The 17,395-nt window shown below is 56.2% G+C and overlaps 2 protein-coding genes across 3 annotated transcripts; both read left to right on the forward strand.

Annotated features, from left to right (window-relative positions):
- The first annotated feature begins 1,837 nt into the window (after positions 1 to 1,837).
- CDC34 (cell division cycle 34, ubiqiutin conjugating enzyme) lies at positions 1,838 to 8,071 on the forward strand. Of its 2 annotated transcripts, XM_065918410.1 has the most exons (6): positions 1,838 to 2,192; positions 4,995 to 5,081; positions 5,175 to 5,272; positions 5,978 to 6,112; positions 6,795 to 7,007; positions 7,560 to 7,690. In XM_065918410.1, the coding sequence occupies exons 1-5, from the start codon at positions 2,016 to 2,018 to the stop codon at positions 6,961 to 6,963; spliced, it is 666 nt and encodes a 221-aa protein (XP_065774482.1). In that variant the 5' UTR covers positions 1,838 to 2,015; the 3' UTR covers positions 6,964 to 7,007; positions 7,560 to 7,690. The 2 variants fall into 2 exon arrangements, with proteins under 2 accessions (XP_065774482.1, XP_065774481.1); XM_065918409.1 differs by lacking the exon at positions 6,795 to 7,007 and having other exon boundaries at positions 7,560 to 8,071.
- Positions 8,072 to 10,691: 2,620 nt separating this feature from the next.
- GZMM (granzyme M) lies at positions 10,692 to 16,366 on the forward strand. Its single transcript, XM_065935144.1, has 5 exons — positions 10,692 to 10,917; positions 14,259 to 14,418; positions 15,155 to 15,290; positions 15,449 to 15,712; positions 16,115 to 16,366. The coding sequence occupies exons 1-5, from the start codon at positions 10,794 to 10,796 to the stop codon at positions 16,265 to 16,267; spliced, it is 837 nt and encodes a 278-aa protein (XP_065791216.1). The 5' UTR covers positions 10,692 to 10,793; the 3' UTR covers positions 16,268 to 16,366.
- The last annotated feature ends 1,029 nt before the right edge of the window (positions 16,367 to 17,395 follow it).

The following is a 17,395-nucleotide window of genomic DNA, read 5'->3' on the forward strand; positions in this document are numbered from 1 at the left end:
AATCACTTTTCCAGAGGAAGAATCTACACTCACAGAAGCCAGGGTATTCATTTCCTGTGGCTGCAGTAACAAACCACTTGAAAAACAAAACAAAACCCCAGAAAAACCCCACAACAACACAAGTTCATTATCTCACAGTTCTGGAAGGTTTAGCACTTGAGGACCATTTCCAAGTTTATGGCAGAACCTAGATTTGAATTCAGGGCTCTTCTATGGCATGTGATGGAAGGCTCAACTCAAACTGGCATAACAAAAAAAGAAATAATTTAATTACTTGCATTACTGCAGGGGGAGGTCAGGCATGGCTGGATCCAGAGCACAAACAGGATCATCAGCACGTTCCCATCAGGCAGTTCAGCTTTCCTGAGGGCCAACTTTTTTCACAGGCCTCGTGGTGATGAGATGGTCCTTTAGCTGCAGGCCCAAGTTCTCCCAGCTCAGTCACCCCAGCATCGTGTCCCCAGAAAAAGACCAAGTCACATGCTGTCCCCAAATGAACCACTGCAGCCAGGGGCCCTAGGACATTGGTTGGATGACCCAGCTCTGCAGCCAGGGCTAGGGGTCAGTCCAATTCAAAGCTTGCAGGCTAAAAATGGGTACCTCCACAGGAAAATGGAGGTGCTATGGCTGGAAAACAGGCAAGTAGAAACCCCAGGTGGCCACCACCCCAGGATGTTTCAGAGTCCAAGGTGTGGGCTTTCCTGGAGGGACACAGCCTCATGTGGGGGGGACTGACTGGAGGGCCCATAAACCTAGCACCTCCCTTTACATTTTCTAGCTGAGCCCCCACCCATTCCAAACTCCTGTGATGTGGGGTGTACGTTGGCAAACTCCTCTGGAAGAATCATAATTCATTCTAATTACTACTAATCAACAAACTGCCCCATGCCAATGCTATGTTGTTGATGCTATGGGCAGAGAAGGAGGAACAGAGAGCACTTAGAATACTAGACAAAGCAGGGTGTGCAGCCCACTTTATAGATGAGGGTCCCCTCCAGGTCCCACAAGGTGCAGGGCACAGCCCTCTGTACTGATGAAGCTGTTACTCTGCCCAGGGGTTCTGAGTCCTCCATTCGTTCCACAGGTGACAACATTTTGTTTTCCTCCTCCGGACGGGTCTACCTGACTGTCCTCAGTGGTGACCAGCCCAGGGCCAGATGTCAGGGCACCTGGGGGAAGGAACAGGCTCAGCCCCGCGCCAGGTGTTGGCGCAGCTGTTGGCAGCCCGGGTCCCCCGCCACGAGGCCACCACTGGCCACGGGCGTCAAGCCCACCTTCATGGCGAGCTGTCACCTGCGGAGTAGGGGCAGGCTCTACCCCTACTCTCCCATCCAGATCTGCGTGGGCGTCCGGCCCCAGGGAGCAGGGCTCTGGTCAGGGGTTCGGGTGGGACGGGTGCCGAGTCAAGGCTGCAGACGGTGCGCCGAGTGGGGAGAGGGCTGCGAGCGACAGAACCCTCCCAGCTCGAGCGTCCGGGGCGGCCGGACCGGGTCCCGGGTGGGGAAACTGAGGCTCGTGCCGGCACCGCCCCGGCCCCGCCCCGCGCCGGGACGTCACAAAAAGGTCCCCAAAGCGCGGCGGGCCCGGCAGCGCGCCGTAGCGCTGCCCTGCCCGCGGCCCCACGCACAGGCGTCCGGGGAGTTAGTCCGAGCCGGGGCAGCGGCGGCCTTCCAGGGGTTCGGAAGCGCCAAAGCGCCTGCGCGCGCGGCCCCCAGCTCCCGGCGGCACGCTCGGCGGCCGGGGGAGGGGTCGCTTCCCGGCGTGCCCCGCGGGCGGGCGCGCAGGCGCGATCCGGGAAGGGGTGGGGGGGGGCGCCGCGCAAGCGCACTTGGCGGGGGCGGGGGCGGCAGCGGAGGCAAGCGCCAGGCGGCGGCGCAGAGCGAGTGGAGCGCCCGGGGTCTCCGGGCGGCGGCGGCGGCGGCGGCGCAGAGGAGGAAGGCGGCCCCGGTCCATCCCGCGGCCCCGCGGCCCCGCGGCCCCACGCGCCCCCGGCCCCGGGCCCGTCCGCCGCCGCCATGGCCCGGCCGCTGGTGCCCAGCTCGCAGAAGGCGTTGTTGCTGGAGCTCAAGGGGCTGCAGGAGGAGCCGGTGGAGGGCTTCCGGGTGACCCTGGTGGACGAGGGCGACCTGTACAACTGGGAGGTGGCCATCTTCGGACCCCCCAACACCTACTACGAGGGCGGCTACTTCAAGGTGAGCGGCGGGGTGGGAGGGGCGGCGACCCCTTCTCCAGCTCCTCGGAGCCCCTCCCAACCTCTGTCCCCTCCCCACTCCGCTGGCAGGGCCCACTCCCACTGTCCCTGCTCCTCGTGGGGTCCCTTTCTTCCCCCTCCTTCTCGCGGGGCCCCCTGTCCTTGCTCCTCTGCCTGGCCGCCTCTGGCGTGCTGAGGGTCCTCGGTCACCCCCTCTTCCCCTCCGGCCCCAAGAGTCCCTGAGAAAGTACCAGGTCCCCTAAGGCCACTTCAAGCCTCCAGTGGGGAGACCTGGGACCCTCCTGTCTCTTTGGGTGCGTGGCCTTTGCTTCCCCCAGGCCCTGGTGCCCGCCCCTTTCTCCTGCCTGTATTTGCTGCCCAGAGCAGACAAAGAGGCCTCCCCAGGACTGGCCAACATTGTTGTGAAGAGCCCTGGCCTTGGGAAGGGGAAGGGAGGCCCACCGCCTGGGGGCTGGCTCGGCCACTTGCTCGGGTTCCAACAAAGGCCTGGATGGACTTGGCAGCCAAGATCGGCTTGGAAAGCGGCCACCCTGGCCAGTAGCTGTGGGCCAGGTCCTCTGGGCTTCATCACGATCTTTACATAACCTGTTCTGTCCGACGCTTGCTCCCACATTTTGCCCTGTTCCTGGGAGCCACACTGCAGAACCCACACAGGCCCGGCCTCAGAAGCTCTGGCTCCTCTGCGGTCTAGCTGGCGTTTCTCCGGTCCTGCTGATCAGGCAGCTTCTTGGGCCTGAATTGCCTGCTCTGGGCCGCTCCTAGGCCCTCTGTGGTGATTGAGTTCTGGTGACTTCCCTGGTGGCTCAGATAGTAAACCGTCTGCCTACAATGCGGAAGATCTGGGTTCGATTCCTGGGTCAGGAAGATCCTGTGGAGAAGAAAATGGCAACCCACTCCAGTACTCTTGCCTGGAAAACCCCATGGGTGGAGGAACTGAGTTCTGAGCAGTTCCCTAACAGCCGTTGTTGGGAGCAGTGAGGCATGGGCTATCCCTGGGATTGACTGTGTGTCTCAGTCCAGTGTGGACGAGAACTCAGACCAAAACCTGGAAAGGCTGTGAGTCCAGATATGGCCTTGGGAGGATACCTCCCAGATCAAAGGACTTCGCTCCTTAAGCAAGAGGGACAAGGCAGGGGATTGCCTTGCGAGAGAGGTGGGTCCTGGACTCACAGCTGGAACACCCAGTCGCTGCCTGCCAAGGTCCCAGCGGCCTGGCTGGGAGGCCTGGGCGGGAGCGGGGCAGGCTGGTGCTGCCCTGGCAAATGTCTGTGTTTACGCTTTTGGCTAGCGTTTTAGCCAAGCCTGCTGTCGGCCTTAAGGGAGCAGGCTGAACTACTGGGGTGATCCCTGGTTGAGGTTCTCTGGTCGCCAGAGTTGGATGGGGGATTGAAGGTTGACAGCCCTAGGCTGAGATCTGATCTGAAGTCCATCTTCTCCATACGGGGCCTGTATTTGAGGCTGATCACCAAATGGTTTGACCCGCCTCCCTCCTACAAAGCCCTTTTGTCTGCTTCTGGGAGCAGCCGACTGTGAGGATAAGAGCCCTACTCAGAGCAGGAATAGGGAGTCCTACCTAAGGCCAGGCCAGGACTCTGGCCTGAAAAGAAAGAACCTGGGTTTCTGACTGTTGCCTACTGTTTGCAAGGGATTGTTGGTAGGGCCTTCAGGGCTGGTTTTGGCATAAGCCTGGTTTTCTAGAGAAGGATGGCCTGGAAAGGGGGCACACCTAATCCTGTCTGCTGTAGGCTGGCCTTAAGGAAGGCAGCAAGGGACCCACGGTGGTTCTGCCACCCATGGATCCTTCTGTCACAATGTGGTTGGGTGGGCAGTGGGGAGAGGACGTGGGTGCTAGAAGTGCCTGGGGGCCGCCATGGTTTCCCAGTGCCTCCCTCTCAGCCGCCCAGCCTCACCCATTCCCCCTTATGAGCTGCAGGGGCCCCAGAAAGCATGTGTTGTGCTGAGGGGTGCCCCAGAGACCAGGTCAGGGAGCCCCTCCACAGCTGCATTCTGTGCACCCCTGGGCACATTACTTTCCACCGAGCCTCAGTTGGCACAGTGGTGAAGGCACCTCTGGGACCTGGTGGGTGCCTGGGGCAGAAGAGGCCTCAGCTGGGCTCGGGCTATCACTTAGAAACCCAGCCCTGGGCTTGCAGGAGACGATGGGGTCTGAGACCTGAGTTCAAGGTTGGCTCACTCCAGAACAGAGAGCCTCCCCCGTGACCCCAGCGTCCCCTATCCAGGAGGAGAATTCTCCAAAGATAGGAGGAGAGGGAACATAGCAGAAGTGCCCCATGGGGCCCCGAGAGCCTGAAGCACCGCCAGGGTCCCTGGACTGGGACGTAAACAGGCTGAGCCAGGGGCACAGGTCTCACACAGGGGCCCTCCCCTGTCTTCCCGTGACCTTCCCGGCTACCTTCTGACACCCCAGGGCTGACACCTGCAGGCAGAGAGCCCGTCGCTGACTCATCTCCGCCCCCAGTGCCTGCCCAGTGAACACGCGTCTATTTTAGTCCTCCCCACGAGCTGGAGACTGAGGCTGGGCGCCCAGCATGGTGCTCAGGTAGCCAGCCCTGGGCTCTGGTCCCACCACAGGCCTGGAGCTGATCCCCAGGGGTGCCCACACCCCGGCAACAAGGCAGGGACCAGGGTCGGCTTGACTCAGGTGACTCCATAAACGCCCCAGGCCCGTGAGGGGCACCAGAGGCAGGCGGGTCCCAGGTCAACCGCTGTGTGTGGCCATGGGTGGCCTGACTCACTGAGCCCCCTGCTCTCCCCCAACCAGGCGCGCCTCAAGTTTCCCATCGACTACCCTTACTCCCCTCCCGCCTTTCGGTTCCTGACCAAGATGTGGCACCCCAACATCTATGAGGTGAGCATGCCCTCGGGCCCTGGGGGGGTAGGGGGGCTTGGGGACGGGAGCCATGTGGGTGCTGACTCTTCCCTGCCCCCCCATATCTTACAGACTGGCGACGTTTGCATCTCTATTCTCCATCCTCCAGTGGATGACCCCCAGAGCGGGGAGCTGCCCTCGGAGCGGTGGAACCCCACACAGAACGTCAGGTGAGGGCATCAGATGGGCCACCCTGGGGGTGTGGACACAGGGGCAGGTGCAACTTCCTATCCTTACACACACACAACACCCTGTCCCTGCCAGCCTTTCCCCCATCTTTTGCCACCCACTACCCCACCCACCTTTGGTAACATCCTCAGGGAATCCTGGGCTTCCCTTGTGGCTCAGGTGGTAATGAATCTGCCTGCAATGTGGGAGACCTGGGTTCGACCCCTGGGTTGGGAAGATCCCTTGGAAACTGTAAAGGCTACCCACTCTAGTATTCTGGCCTGGAGAATTCCATGGACTGTATAGTCCATGGGGTTGCAAAGAGGTGGACACGACGACTTTCACTTTTCAGGGAATCCTGTCTGCCTACCCCAGGGGTCCCCCCTCCTTCCTTGAGCCCCAGAGAACACAGACCCCCTTTGTCCTGGGGGCTACGCTCACCCTGCCTCCTGCCCAGCACCCTTCATCCAGCCCAGGTCTGAGCATGGGTGGCCTGGGGAAACCACTCTCCAGGGGGAACACCCTGGGGAGGGGACAGACCTGCTTCACCCAAGCAAAGGTGGTCCTGGCCTTGGCTGCCGACCCCACATCCTATCCCAGGAGCTAGGCATGCGGCAGAGGGTCAGGGTCAGGGTCAGGGTGGGAGGCTCCAAGGCGGGCAGTGCCCTGGGCTGTGGATTCCCCCACGCCGACTCCTGCTCCTCCAGGACCATCCTCCTGAGTGTCATTTCCCTCCTCAACGAACCCAACACCTTCTCGCCAGCCAACGTGGACGCCTCTGTGATGTACAGGAAGTGGAAAGAGAGCAAAGGCAAGGACCGCGAGTACACGGACATCATCCGGTGAGCGGCCCATGGGTCTGGGCCCTCCTCCTGCCAGAAAGGCCAGGATTTTTGTCTCATGAAGCATGTGGTCCATGTATGTACCGTCACATGTGGACATGCTGTGTGTGTTGCGGAGCGTGTGTGTGTGTGTGGTGTGGCGGCATGTACCTCACACAGATATAACACACCCTGCTGTCTGCCAGGATCCAGCAGGGTCTTGCCACCTTCCTTTGTTTTGTAACTAGAAGGGCAGTGATTCCCAACCCCTACCCCACGCTGTGTGAGGACCCTGCACACTAGGGCGTGATCGTATGCACTTGGCCTTCGGCTTTTCCCCACTCCCCAGGGAGTGGGTTCTCCACATGTAACCAGGCCCATGCTGTGCAAGGTGGTCTGTTTTCTCATCTCACGAAAGTGAGTGTCACTGGTGCTGCAGTTCTGAGACTTGGAATCATTTTCTAAAGGCAGCAAAGCCAGGTAGGATCAGCATGTTTAGGAAAGGTCAAAACACCCCCTGAGTGCCGGCCGATGCCAGCAACGCCCCTGGGCCTGCGTGCTCCACCTAGTGGTGTCGCTAAGAGCTGATCTGTGATCGCTGTTCTCACTTGTTCCCCTGGGACCTGTGACTTAAGTCACGACAAACTTAACTCTTCCATAAGTCTCTTCTGAGAAGGATTTTGGTCTGTTCTTTGTCTCTTAGAAAAGCAAGTAGGTCAGACACGTGTTTCCATGACGACCTAGTCTCTTCCCCCGCCCCCAGCGTTTACCCTGAGAAACGAGTCCATGTTCTCACCAGCACCCACACTCACCTGCCGTGTTGCTGTGCCTGCGGAGCCCTAGGGACCCGTGCCTGTGGGCCAGCCTCGTGACCTCACGGCGAGAGCTCGGGAAAGCCCAGCGGCACCATCGGAAGGTGGGACCCCAGGGGCAGCAGGTGCAGTCGGAGCCCCGGCGGGACGCACATGCAGAAGACGTGATGCCAGTGACGGCAAGATACTCAAGTGCAGAGGGGAGGACTTGGGCCCCGGCCTGGCAGGAGTGTACCGAGCATCTGCCCTGTGGCCGGCCTTGCCCTGCGGTGCCGAGCGACTCACCCACCCACAGAGCCGGCCCAGCACCCTGACTGCTCCCACTTCACCCAGCCTCTTCCTCGGCAGCTGGGATCTGTGTTTTTCTTCCTGATAAGCTGACACCTTCTTGGTCTTCCTGGTTCACAGCCCACGCTCCACCTCTTACTCAGCCCATGGTCACCCCATTCTGTGCACATATGTGTGCGTGTGCACCTATGTGTGCTCAGAAACCCCTGGGGCACTCATGGGCGGTCCCATGAGGGGTCTGGCTCCATCTGCTCTGGGGCGCCCCCTGGTGCTGGTGTCACCCCTGGGTGCTCTGCACTGTCCACGGGAGTGTCCACGTGGGTCTGGGGCCATTGGCCACAGCAAGGCTGACCTGCGTCTCTCTGCAGGAAGCAGGTCCTGGGGACCAAGGTGGACGCAGAGCGGGATGGCGTGAAGGTACCCACCACGCTGGCTGAGTACTGCGTGAAGACCAAGGCGCCAGTGCCGGACGAAGGCTCAGACCTCTTCTATGACGACTACTACGAGGATGGCGAGGCTGAGGCCGACAGCTGCTTCGGGGACGATGAGGATGACTCAGGCACCGAAGAGTCCTGACACTACATCCCTGCGAATAAACTTACAAATTTTACCTCAGCCGCCCGACTGTCTGCCGCCGCCACTACCTCCGGGCGCCGCGTGGCCCGGCGCCGTCCTCCCCATCTCCGCCTCCAGGGAGGCCACCGGGCTCGCGTCCCTGGGCCCCACGTGGGCCAGATGCTGCTCAGGGACCCTAGCCTGCCTGCCCCGCCTGGCAACCAGAGACTCAGGGTCCCGGCTTGTGAGTGGACAGACTGACTCGGGGTCACCTCTTCTCTCTGCTTTGGTTTGTTTGGAATCTAAATAAAGCAAGTTTATGAGACGCCCGAGGACCAACCTCTCCTTGGCCTAAAGGTCAGTGGGACCCAGGCAAGGGCACAAGCTCTAGTGACGGGCATGTAATCCACAACGGGAGACTTCAGCCGCCCCTCTGAGCTTGGAAGCTCCCGGGGCCTCCTACTGGGTCAGCGGATCGGGGGGAGGGGCCCCAGGGACCTGGGCTCTGGGCAGGAAGGGCCCCGGGGGCACACTTGGGGCTGAGAGGCCCTGGGGTACTGATCCCCACTTGCTGGGCAATGTCACCCGTGCTGGTGGTGTCCAGGGCTGTGTGGCCTTTGAACCCAGTAGTCGCCGGTGCTCAGGCCATAGGAGCCACTAGCCAGTGTGGAGACCCCAGAGCCCTCAGCAAAGGCCTCCAGCCAGGCTTTGTCACTGCCCATTTTGTAAATAAAGTTTTATTGGAACAAAGCCGCACACACACATTTAGCTGCTTTTGAGCTGCAGTTTTAAAGCTTGAGTGATGGCAACACAGCCTCTGTGTCAGAAGTCAGAAACACTTCCTGGTGGTTTATAGGAGTGTCTGCAATCTGCCATAACCCTCAAACCTGTGGGTCTAGCCCCTCTGCTCCTGGGACCCCTTCCCCCTGCCCCCAGGCTTTCGCTGCCATGTGATGACGGCCCCAGACTCAGCATTCACCCTGCTCCACACTTGGTTTGTGTGTGTTGGGGGTTCACCCTCCACCTCTGAGGTGACCAGAGCCTCAGGGCCTGGAGAATGAGAGCCCAGCGTCCAGACAGGTTCCACCACCTGAGTGACCCAGCACTGTCACCTCTGCACAGGACAAGCGGGGGCAGGTATGAGCCTGGAAGCTGTGGGAAGGGACATGGGCTGCCCTCCAGAGAGTGAGGCTTGTGGCTAGGGTCCACGTGACTGACCAAGGCCTGGGAGTCCTGTCCTCCTAACCGGGGTCTCATCTCAGCGTTGGGTCTGCCTTGTGGACTTGAGGTAAACATGTAATGGGATACATGGAATAAAGGTTATCCCATGTAATGTCTGGGACTTAATTGTACCAAAAAGTTACTTGTGTATCTGAAACTCAAATATAAGCTGTTACCCTGTTTTTTTTACCTGGTAAATCTGATGAACAACCCCCTCTCCCAGCCCCAAATACTAACAAAACCTGCTTCCTGGGGTCATTAGGAGGATTAAACAAGGTTGGGCATGTGAACACACTATAAATACCCATTTCTCTTAAACCTAACTCTGGCCTCAACACCCTCCTATGTGAAACTGACTCCAGAGACTTGTGTGCCAGATGCTACTGAAGGAGAGGTGGACAGTAGGCCCCTGCTGCAGAGCCAGTACCAGGATGAGCCTGTCTGCCTCTGTGACCCATTTTTCAGCCAAGTCATATTTATCCCGACCCTTTGAGTATCACAGGAGAGGAAAACCCGATTCACACTGACTCAAGTGTGACTTCCATGACTGGCGGGCAGGGGTTTTAGGCACAGCACTGGCTCCAGCCCAGACTCTTGTCTTCCCCCAACCTGTGGTCAGCAGAAGAGCAGCTCCAAAAACGTCCATGCCCTGACCCCTGGCATCTGTGTCTCTAGACTGGAAGGGCAGGAAATGATTCTCCTCTGGAGCCCCAGAAGAACTGGCCTGGCCCACATGTGGATGTTTGCCTCAAGAAAGAGTAAATGGATGTGGCTTCAGGCACCAAGCATGTGGTCAGCTTCCTCCCTGTAGTCAGCTTCCTCATTTTCAGGCAGATGCCTCCCACCGTGGTCTCACCTCCAGGCTGGTATCTTCCCAAGTCCAGCAGCGTGAAGGCTGTTTCTGGAAAGTTCCAGAAGAAACATGGGCCCTCGTCTTCACTGAGCTGGTGCAGTGTTTAGATTGGTCCTCTGCGTAGAACCAATCTCTATGGCCAGAGGGTACAAGGAGTGCTGATTGGCTGGTCTGGGTCCCAGGGTGTTGAGGGCTGCAAGGAGAAGGGTAGACTGAAGGAGGGAGGACCCAGATGAGCCTGGCTAGGACCCTTAGACTTGCAGCAGCCCTACGGTGCTCATAACAAATGAGTGTGCATACCATCTTTATTCATAATAGCCAAAATCTAAAAGACGCCAGATATCCATGGACAGATGGAGGGGTAAACACACAGATGATGGATAAATACAATGTGGTCCCTCCACACGCTGGAATATTATCCTGCCTTTAAAAAGAAAGATTCTGACACCTGCTACACCATGGATGAACCTTGAGAATGTGATACTCAGAGAAACAAGATCCAGAAGGACACACACTGATTCCACTCATAGGAGGTCACTTTAGGAGTCAGATCCAGAGACAGGAAGTATTTGGTGGGGCCACAGGCTGGGGGTGGGACTGGGGAGTCAGTGTTTCATGAGGACAGAACTTCAGTTTGGGAAGATGAGGAAGTTCTGGAGATGATGGTGAGGGTGATCCCATGACAACGTGAATGTACCTAATGCCATGAGCTGTGCATTTAAATACAATTAGGGTGCTGCATTTATGGTGTGTGTATTTTGCCACAATGAGACAACAGGGCAAGGAAATGATCAAGCTGAAACCACACACCACCACCAGTGAGCTGGGAGGTGGAACATGATGGGATAATAGATGCTCAGTAGGGTTTCCTGTAAATTTTTCAGGTGTGATCATGGTGACAGGGTTTTGTCTCCAAAGACTGCATATCTTTCAGAAACACTTGGGGGTGATGTGGAATCAGCCAGAGCTGTGAATGTCACCTCCCTCCCCCACAGGAAGGTTGGGTGTGAACTGTGCTGGGGCTCGGGGCCAGAACCTTGGAGGCCCCCGATCCGAGATGCTTCTCCTGCTGATGGTCCTGGAAGCCCTGTGGGCAGGTGAGCGAGGTGGGGACACTGAGGCCGGAGCTGCGGCACCTGGGGCCCATGGCAAGCGGCAGGGCAGGGGGGTGAGGGAACAGAGACTGGATACAATTTCCCCGTCCCCAGACAGGACTCACTGAAAACATGTCAGTGGCCCCCAGAGCACAAGATGGCTGTCCATGAAACAGCCTGGAAAAGAGATTGTGGGGAAAGCAAAAAGCGAAGGGCCAAGGACGCCCGCCATCCTGGGGGTTTCTATTCTGAGCCTGTTCCCCTTCGATGAAATACTTCTGGAAGGAGGCTCCAGAGCAGGAAGCGGGGCGGCAGGGAGGGAGCTTCACTTTCCTCCAACAATATTTTTTTAAAAATTTAAAATGGGGTGGGGGACTTCCCGGGCGGTCCCCTGGTTGGGACTCTAGGCTTCCACTTCAGGGGACATGGGTTTGATCCCTGGTCAGGGAAATAAGATCCTGCAAGCCATTCAGGATGGCCAAAAATTTTTTAATTAAAAAAAAAAAGGAATAAATTAGAAGTTTGGAATTAACAGATACCACTATATATTAAGGGCTTCCCAGATGGCTCAGTGGTAAAGAATTTGCCTCCCAATGCAGGAGACACAAGAGATGAGGGTTTGATCCTTGGGTCGGGAAGATCCCCCAGAGAAAAACTGGCAATCCACTCCAGTATTCTTGCCTGAGAAATCCTATGGACAGAGGAGCCAGGGGGCTCATGGGGTCACAAAGAGTCAGACGTGACTTAGTGACTAAATAACCACAACTATATATAAAACATAGAGCAAGGTTCTACTTTCTGGCACAGGGAACTATACCCAATATCCTGTAATAACCTAAAATTGAAAAAGAACCTGAAAAAGATTATAAATGTGAAAGTGTTAGTCGTTCAGTCATGTCCGGCTCTTCACAACCCCATAGACTGTAGCCCGCTAGGCTCTTCTGTCCATGAGATTCTCCAGGCAAGAATCCTAGAGTGGATTGCCATCCCCTCCTTCAGGGGATCTTCCCGATCCAGGGATGAATATATATATAATATACATGTATATGTATATATATATATAAACTGAATGATATATATAATATATATATTATATATATATATATATATGCTATACACCTGAAACTAACACATGGTAAATCAACTATACATCAGTTTTTTAAAAAGTGAAAAAAAGCAAAAGCAACCATTAAAAAAAAAAAAAAGTGTGAAGTGGGTTGCTAACAGTTCAGGGCTTCTTCCTGGGGTGATAGGACTTGCTGTTGGGGACGGTTTCACAGCTTGGGTGACCGAGGGTCTGTCAGTTTCATCTCTATATGGTTGTCATGACTTCTTCTGAGTGAGGCCTGAGGGCAAGAGCAAGGCTTGGCAGATGTGAGGTTCTTTTCCTTTCTTGAAATAAAAAGAAAAATGTGTTTATTTTGGCTGCACCGAATCTTTGGTGGCACGCAAGATCATCAATCTTTGTTGCAGCAAGCAGGATCTTTAGTTTTGACATGTGAATTCTTAGTTACTGCATGTGGGATCTAGTTCCCTCACCAGGAACCGAACCCACGCCCCCTGCACAGGAAGTACAGAGTCCTGGCCTTGGCACTACCAGGAAAGTCACCCCATTTTTTTCCTTCTGACTTCTTTCCACTTTTACAGAGATGTCAGGAGAGCCCTGCAGACAACTTTCCTTTTCTCCTCCCTAATCCCTCAGTGGTAAACATTTTGCCTCCATTGCCTTATCATCCCCTCAACCTACCCCACCCCTTGGTATGCATATAAAATACAAATATGTGTTTATCATTATTTTTCTGAACCATTTGAGAGTGAGCTGTAGATGCACTGCCCCTCACCCTTAAACGCTTTGGCATGTATGTGCGTGTGTGCATGTGCATATGTGTGCGTGTGCATATGTGTGTATGTGTGCGTGTGTGTGTGTGCTGGGAACAGGCCATCCTTTCACAGGACGGGTGGATTCACAGCATCCTTCCCCTCAGCTTACCTACAGACCTCATTCCAGTTATCCGCACGGTGTCCTCAGTGAGCAGGACCTAGTCGTCCTGCTGTCCTCGGTCCCCTATGCTCTGGTAGCGTCTCCATCTCCCCCAGGTCCTCAGGCTGGGCTCGGATGATGCACTTTCCGGAGGAACCACGGAGGGGCGCTGTGTTTGCCCCTTCATGGTGGATCCCACCAAGCCTTTCCAGGATGAGATCGCGCATGTGCGCCTGGTTGTTGTCTTGGGGGCAACCGTGGGGCTCTGGTGGAGCTGGATTCACAGCACGTGGGACAGGTACAGGCTGTTTGCTTCCCAGAAGCACCCAGGAAGTGCAGAGAAGGAAACCACAGCCGCACGAGTGAGGCAGCCTGAGGGACGGAGCTGGAATTTCAGCCCCTGCGAGCTGCCTCCCCAGATTGTATACACTTATTCACAAATGGCACCTGGGAGCTTGAGATGCAGGCTGGTGGGATGGTGGTATCCCACCATGCTGTCCTGGCTGGATTGTTGTCCAGCCAGGTTCACTGTGATCAACTGGTGACGCAGCAGGATAGGGGTTCCCACTATCCACCCATCATCCTTTCTCCCTTACTTCTTTCCTTCCTTCCATTCCATGCATCCATCCATGCATCCATCCATCCATCCGTTATCCATCCATCCTCATCCATCATCCATCCATCAACAGCAGGGAGACCGGAGTGCTGAGGGGATGGGGGCAAGTGTGAAGGAAGCAGGGTCAGCTAAGGTGTGTCTTGTGGGTCATGAGGAGTTTGGATGTTTAAAGCATGAAGAGGAACTTCCCTGGGGGCCCAGGGGTTAGGAGTCTGTGTTTCCACTGCAGGGGGCATGAGTTTGACCCCTAGTCAGGGAGCTAAGATCCCACATGCCATGCAGCATGGCCAAAATTTTTAAAAATAGATTTTAAAAATTAAAGCATGAAAAAAAATTAAAGCATGATGGGGAATCACAGGTAGTTTTTTTAAGCTAATTTACATTAAAATGCTTTTTATCATTTTTAATTCACAATTTTTCAAAAAGTTTCTGACCATATCCTGGGGCATGTGGGATCAAATCCTCATCCCCTGCTTTGGAAGGCAGAGTCTTTACCACTGGGAAGTCCCCATGATTGGTTTTAGAACAATTTTTATAGCAGTTTTATTGAGATGTCATTCACATACTATGCAACTTACCCAGTTAAAGGGTACGAGTCAGAGAATTTTAGTGCATTTGGAGTTGTGCAACCAGCCCCATAGTCTAATTTCAGAACATTCCATCCAGGGCCTCGGAGCTGGAGTCAGAGTGTCAGGTCAGGGGTGGGGCACCCAATCCTAACCTGGCCTTCTCTCTCCCTCTCCCCAGGAGGCAACACCTTTGAGACCCGCATCATTGGGGGTCGAAACGCTGTCCCCCACTCACGCCCATACATGGTCTCGCTGCAGAAGTCTGGCTGCCACCAGTGTGGCGGGGTGCTCCTGAACCAAAATTGGGTGTTGACAGCTGCCCACTGCCTGACCCAGCCGTGAGTGACGCAGCCCCACCCCATCACACCAGATGTCCCCAGACCTATCCTGGTTTCCCCATTCTCACCAGGAAGTGGGTCCGGAGAGATTTAAGTCAACTGTAGTGTTGTGAGAGGGTCCCCTTCCCCTCTGCAGTGGTTGCTGAGGCAAGAGTACATCACAGCAACCTTATGTGTGTGCTTGTGACATTAGGCTGTGAGGATTCCTGAAGGCAGCTCATTTGCTACAGAAAAGCACCTTCCAAATGGACAGAGGTGGGCCTCTTGTGACACCCAGGAGTGTGTCTCCCACCTGTGGCCACAGGGACAGAGCTGCCCTATGAGGGTGGCAGGGCCAACACAGAGAGGAACCTGGGTGCATGATGCCATTGTGAAACCCAGGTAAACCCATCCCAGAGCCGTCCTACCTCCGGACTGGCCAGTAACAAAGACTGCAGATCAAACCTGGAGAAGTAATCAAAGGGGGTCTGTTGATTCAAGTAACTGAAAACATGGAAAGGAGACAGCCTTCAGGCAGCTGGACAGGAGTCTGGGGTGAGGTGGGAGCAGGGAAGGCTTCCTGGAGGAGGCAGAAAGAAGACCATACTGGGCAGGGGAAGGGGAAGGACTGCAGAAAGAAGCCGGTGAGGTGGTGCAGGACAGTGAGTGCCCCTGGCCCAGAGCCTGGGAGGGCTGGGGCTCACACCCAGGCCCTGCCGCCCCCCCACACACCCTGCAACCCCCCTACTGCCCCCAGGACGCAGCAGCTGAGGCTTGTGCTGGGGCTCCATGTGCTGGGAGAGCCCAGTCCTACCTACCGCATCAAGAAGGTGGTCCTGCACCCCAAACACAAGCCAGTCCCTCATCTGGAGAATGACCTCGCGCTGCTAAAGGTGCTGCCAGTGGGAGGAATCGTAGTTCCAGGTCCCCTCCCCTGACACCCCTTCCCTATCGCCCCTCCCCCAGACTCACCTTCCCACTGCCCCTCTCCCTGTGTGCCCCTCCCCCAGTGTCCCCTCACCTACTCATCTGCCTCTTCCTGTCCCTATAGCTGGATGGGAAGGTGAAGCCCAGCAAGACCATTCAGCCCCTGGCCTTGCCCCGAGGGCGCCAGGCGGTGGCCGCAGGCACCCGTTGCAGCCTGGCCGGCTGGGGCCTGACCCACCAGCCTGGGCAGTTGGCCAAGGTGCTGCAGGAGCTGGACCTGCGTGTGCTGGACACCAGGATGTGCAACAACAGTCGGTTCTGGAACGGCACCATCAGCCCCCACATGATCTGCCTGGCAGCTGACTCCAAGAGCCAGGCCCCCTGCAAGGTGCGGGTGCTGGGGGTAGGGACGCTCAGGCCAGCCTCCCTTCCCTGGGGGTCCTGAAGCTGGGAAGGACCAGGTACCCACTTCTCAAGTGCAGAAACTGAGGCACGGATAGACTAAGCAGCTTGCCCATAGTCACACAGTGGGTGGCAGAGCTAGGCTTTGAACTCCAGCACCCAGAAATACCAGGGCATGGACGGAGCATGTGCAAAGGCCCTGGGGTGGGAAGAAGGCACAGAGAGAGTTACCAGGCAAGAAAGGAACTGAGAAGGGACTAAAGGAGGTGGGGGGAAGGGAGGGAGCAGGGAGATGGGGGTCTCTGCCCTGGAATCAGCCTCCCATCCCCTCCCACTGGATAACCAGCCCCCTTCATCAGGAGGTGACTGGTGCTTGTTGCCTCCACAGGGGGACTCAGGCGGGCCTGTGGTGTGCAGAAGAGGCCAAGTGGCCGGAATCCTGTCCTTCAGCTCCGTGGAATGCACTGACATCTTCAAACCCCCCGTGGCTGTCGCCGTGGCCCCCTACATGCCCTGGATCAAGAAGGTCCTCCGCCACTAACGGCCCACCTCCCTCACCTTGACCCTCCAGAGGTGACCCTGATTCCGTGTTCCAAGGAGCATCCTGCAGGGGGCAGCCAGGGGCCCGGATGTATCAGGGAACCAATAAACCGTAATAATAAAACTGCTTGAGCCTCCTGTGGGCTGAGGACCTCTGGTTTGCCACCTACAAAACGGGTTGCACTTTTCGGGTTGCATGGGAGGGCCAGCTGCTGCCAAGGCCCGGGGGCGCCGGGGGTCAGGAGACACAGAGAAAGGACCCCGAATCTCCTTCCTTCTCTTTTTGACTTTGGTTCCGTGTTTAGTGGGCTTCTCTGGTGGCTCAGAATTTGCCTGCCATGTAGGAGACCTGGGTTCCATTCCTGGGCTGGGAAGATCCCCTGGAGGAGGGCATGATAACCCACTCCAGTATTCTTGCCTGGAGAATCCCATGGACAGAGGAGCCTGGTGGGCTACAATCAATGGGGTCACAAGAGTCAGTCATGACTTAGCAGCTAAACCATCAACCACCACCATTGTCTTTCAGTTCAGTTCAGTCAGTTGTGTCCAACTCTTTGCAACCCCATAGACTGCAGAACACCAGGCTTCCCTATCCATCACCAACTCCTGGAGCTTGCTCAAACTCATGTCCATCGAGTCAGTGATGCCATCCAACCATCTCATCCTCTGTCATCCCCATCTCCTCCTGCCTTCAATCTTTCCCAGCATCAGGGTCTTCTCCAATGAGTCGGTTCTTTGCATCAGGTGGCCAAAGTATCAGAGCTTCATCTCTGGCATCAGTCCTTCCAATGAATATTCAGGACTGATTTCCTTTAGGATTGACTGGTTTGATCTCCTTGCAGTTCAAAGGACTCTCAAGAGTCTTCTCCAACACCATAGTTCAAAAGCATCACTTCAGCACTCAGCTTCCTTTATGGTTCAACTCTCACATCCATACATGACTACTGGAAAAACCACATCTTTGACTATACAGAGCTTTGTCAGCAAAGTAATGTCTCTGCTTTTGAATAGACTGTCTAGGTTAGTCATAGCTTTTCTTCCAAGGAGCAAGCATCTTAATTTCATGACTGCAGTCACCATCTGCAGTGATTTTGGTGCCCAAGAAAATAAAGTCTGTCACTGTTTCCAT

Source organism: Muntiacus reevesi, chromosome 1, assembly GCF_963930625.1.
Source record: "Muntiacus reevesi chromosome 1, mMunRee1.1, whole genome shotgun sequence".
NCBI lineage: Eukaryota > Metazoa > Chordata > Mammalia > Artiodactyla > Cervidae > Muntiacus > Muntiacus reevesi.

What these genes read in the sequence shown, in the direction of transcription:
- GZMM (XM_065935144.1), top strand. Translation starts at nt 10,794, where the DNA reads ATGTCACCTCCCTCCCCCACAGGAAGGTTGGGTGTGAACTGTGCTGGG. An exon ending in CCTGGAAGCCCTGTGGGCAG is followed by an intron (nt 10,918 to 14,258) that starts GTGAGCGAGGTG and finishes CCCTCTCCCCAG; the next exon opens with GAGGCAACACCTTTGAGACC. An exon ending in GCCCACTGCCTGACCCAGCC is followed by an intron (nt 14,419 to 15,154) that starts GTGAGTGACGCA and finishes TACTGCCCCCAG; the next exon opens with GACGCAGCAGCTGAGGCTTG.
- CDC34 (XM_065918409.1), top strand. Translation starts at nt 2,016, where the DNA reads ATGGCCCGGCCGCTGGTGCCCAGCTCGCAGAAGGCGTTGTTGCTGGAG. An exon ending in ACGAGGGCGGCTACTTCAAG is followed by an intron (nt 2,193 to 4,994) that starts GTGAGCGGCGGG and finishes TCCCCCAACCAG; the next exon opens with GCGCGCCTCAAGTTTCCCAT. An exon ending in GAGTACACGGACATCATCCG is followed by an intron (nt 6,113 to 7,559) that starts GTGAGCGGCCCA and finishes GTCTCTCTGCAG; the next exon opens with GAAGCAGGTCCTGGGGACCA.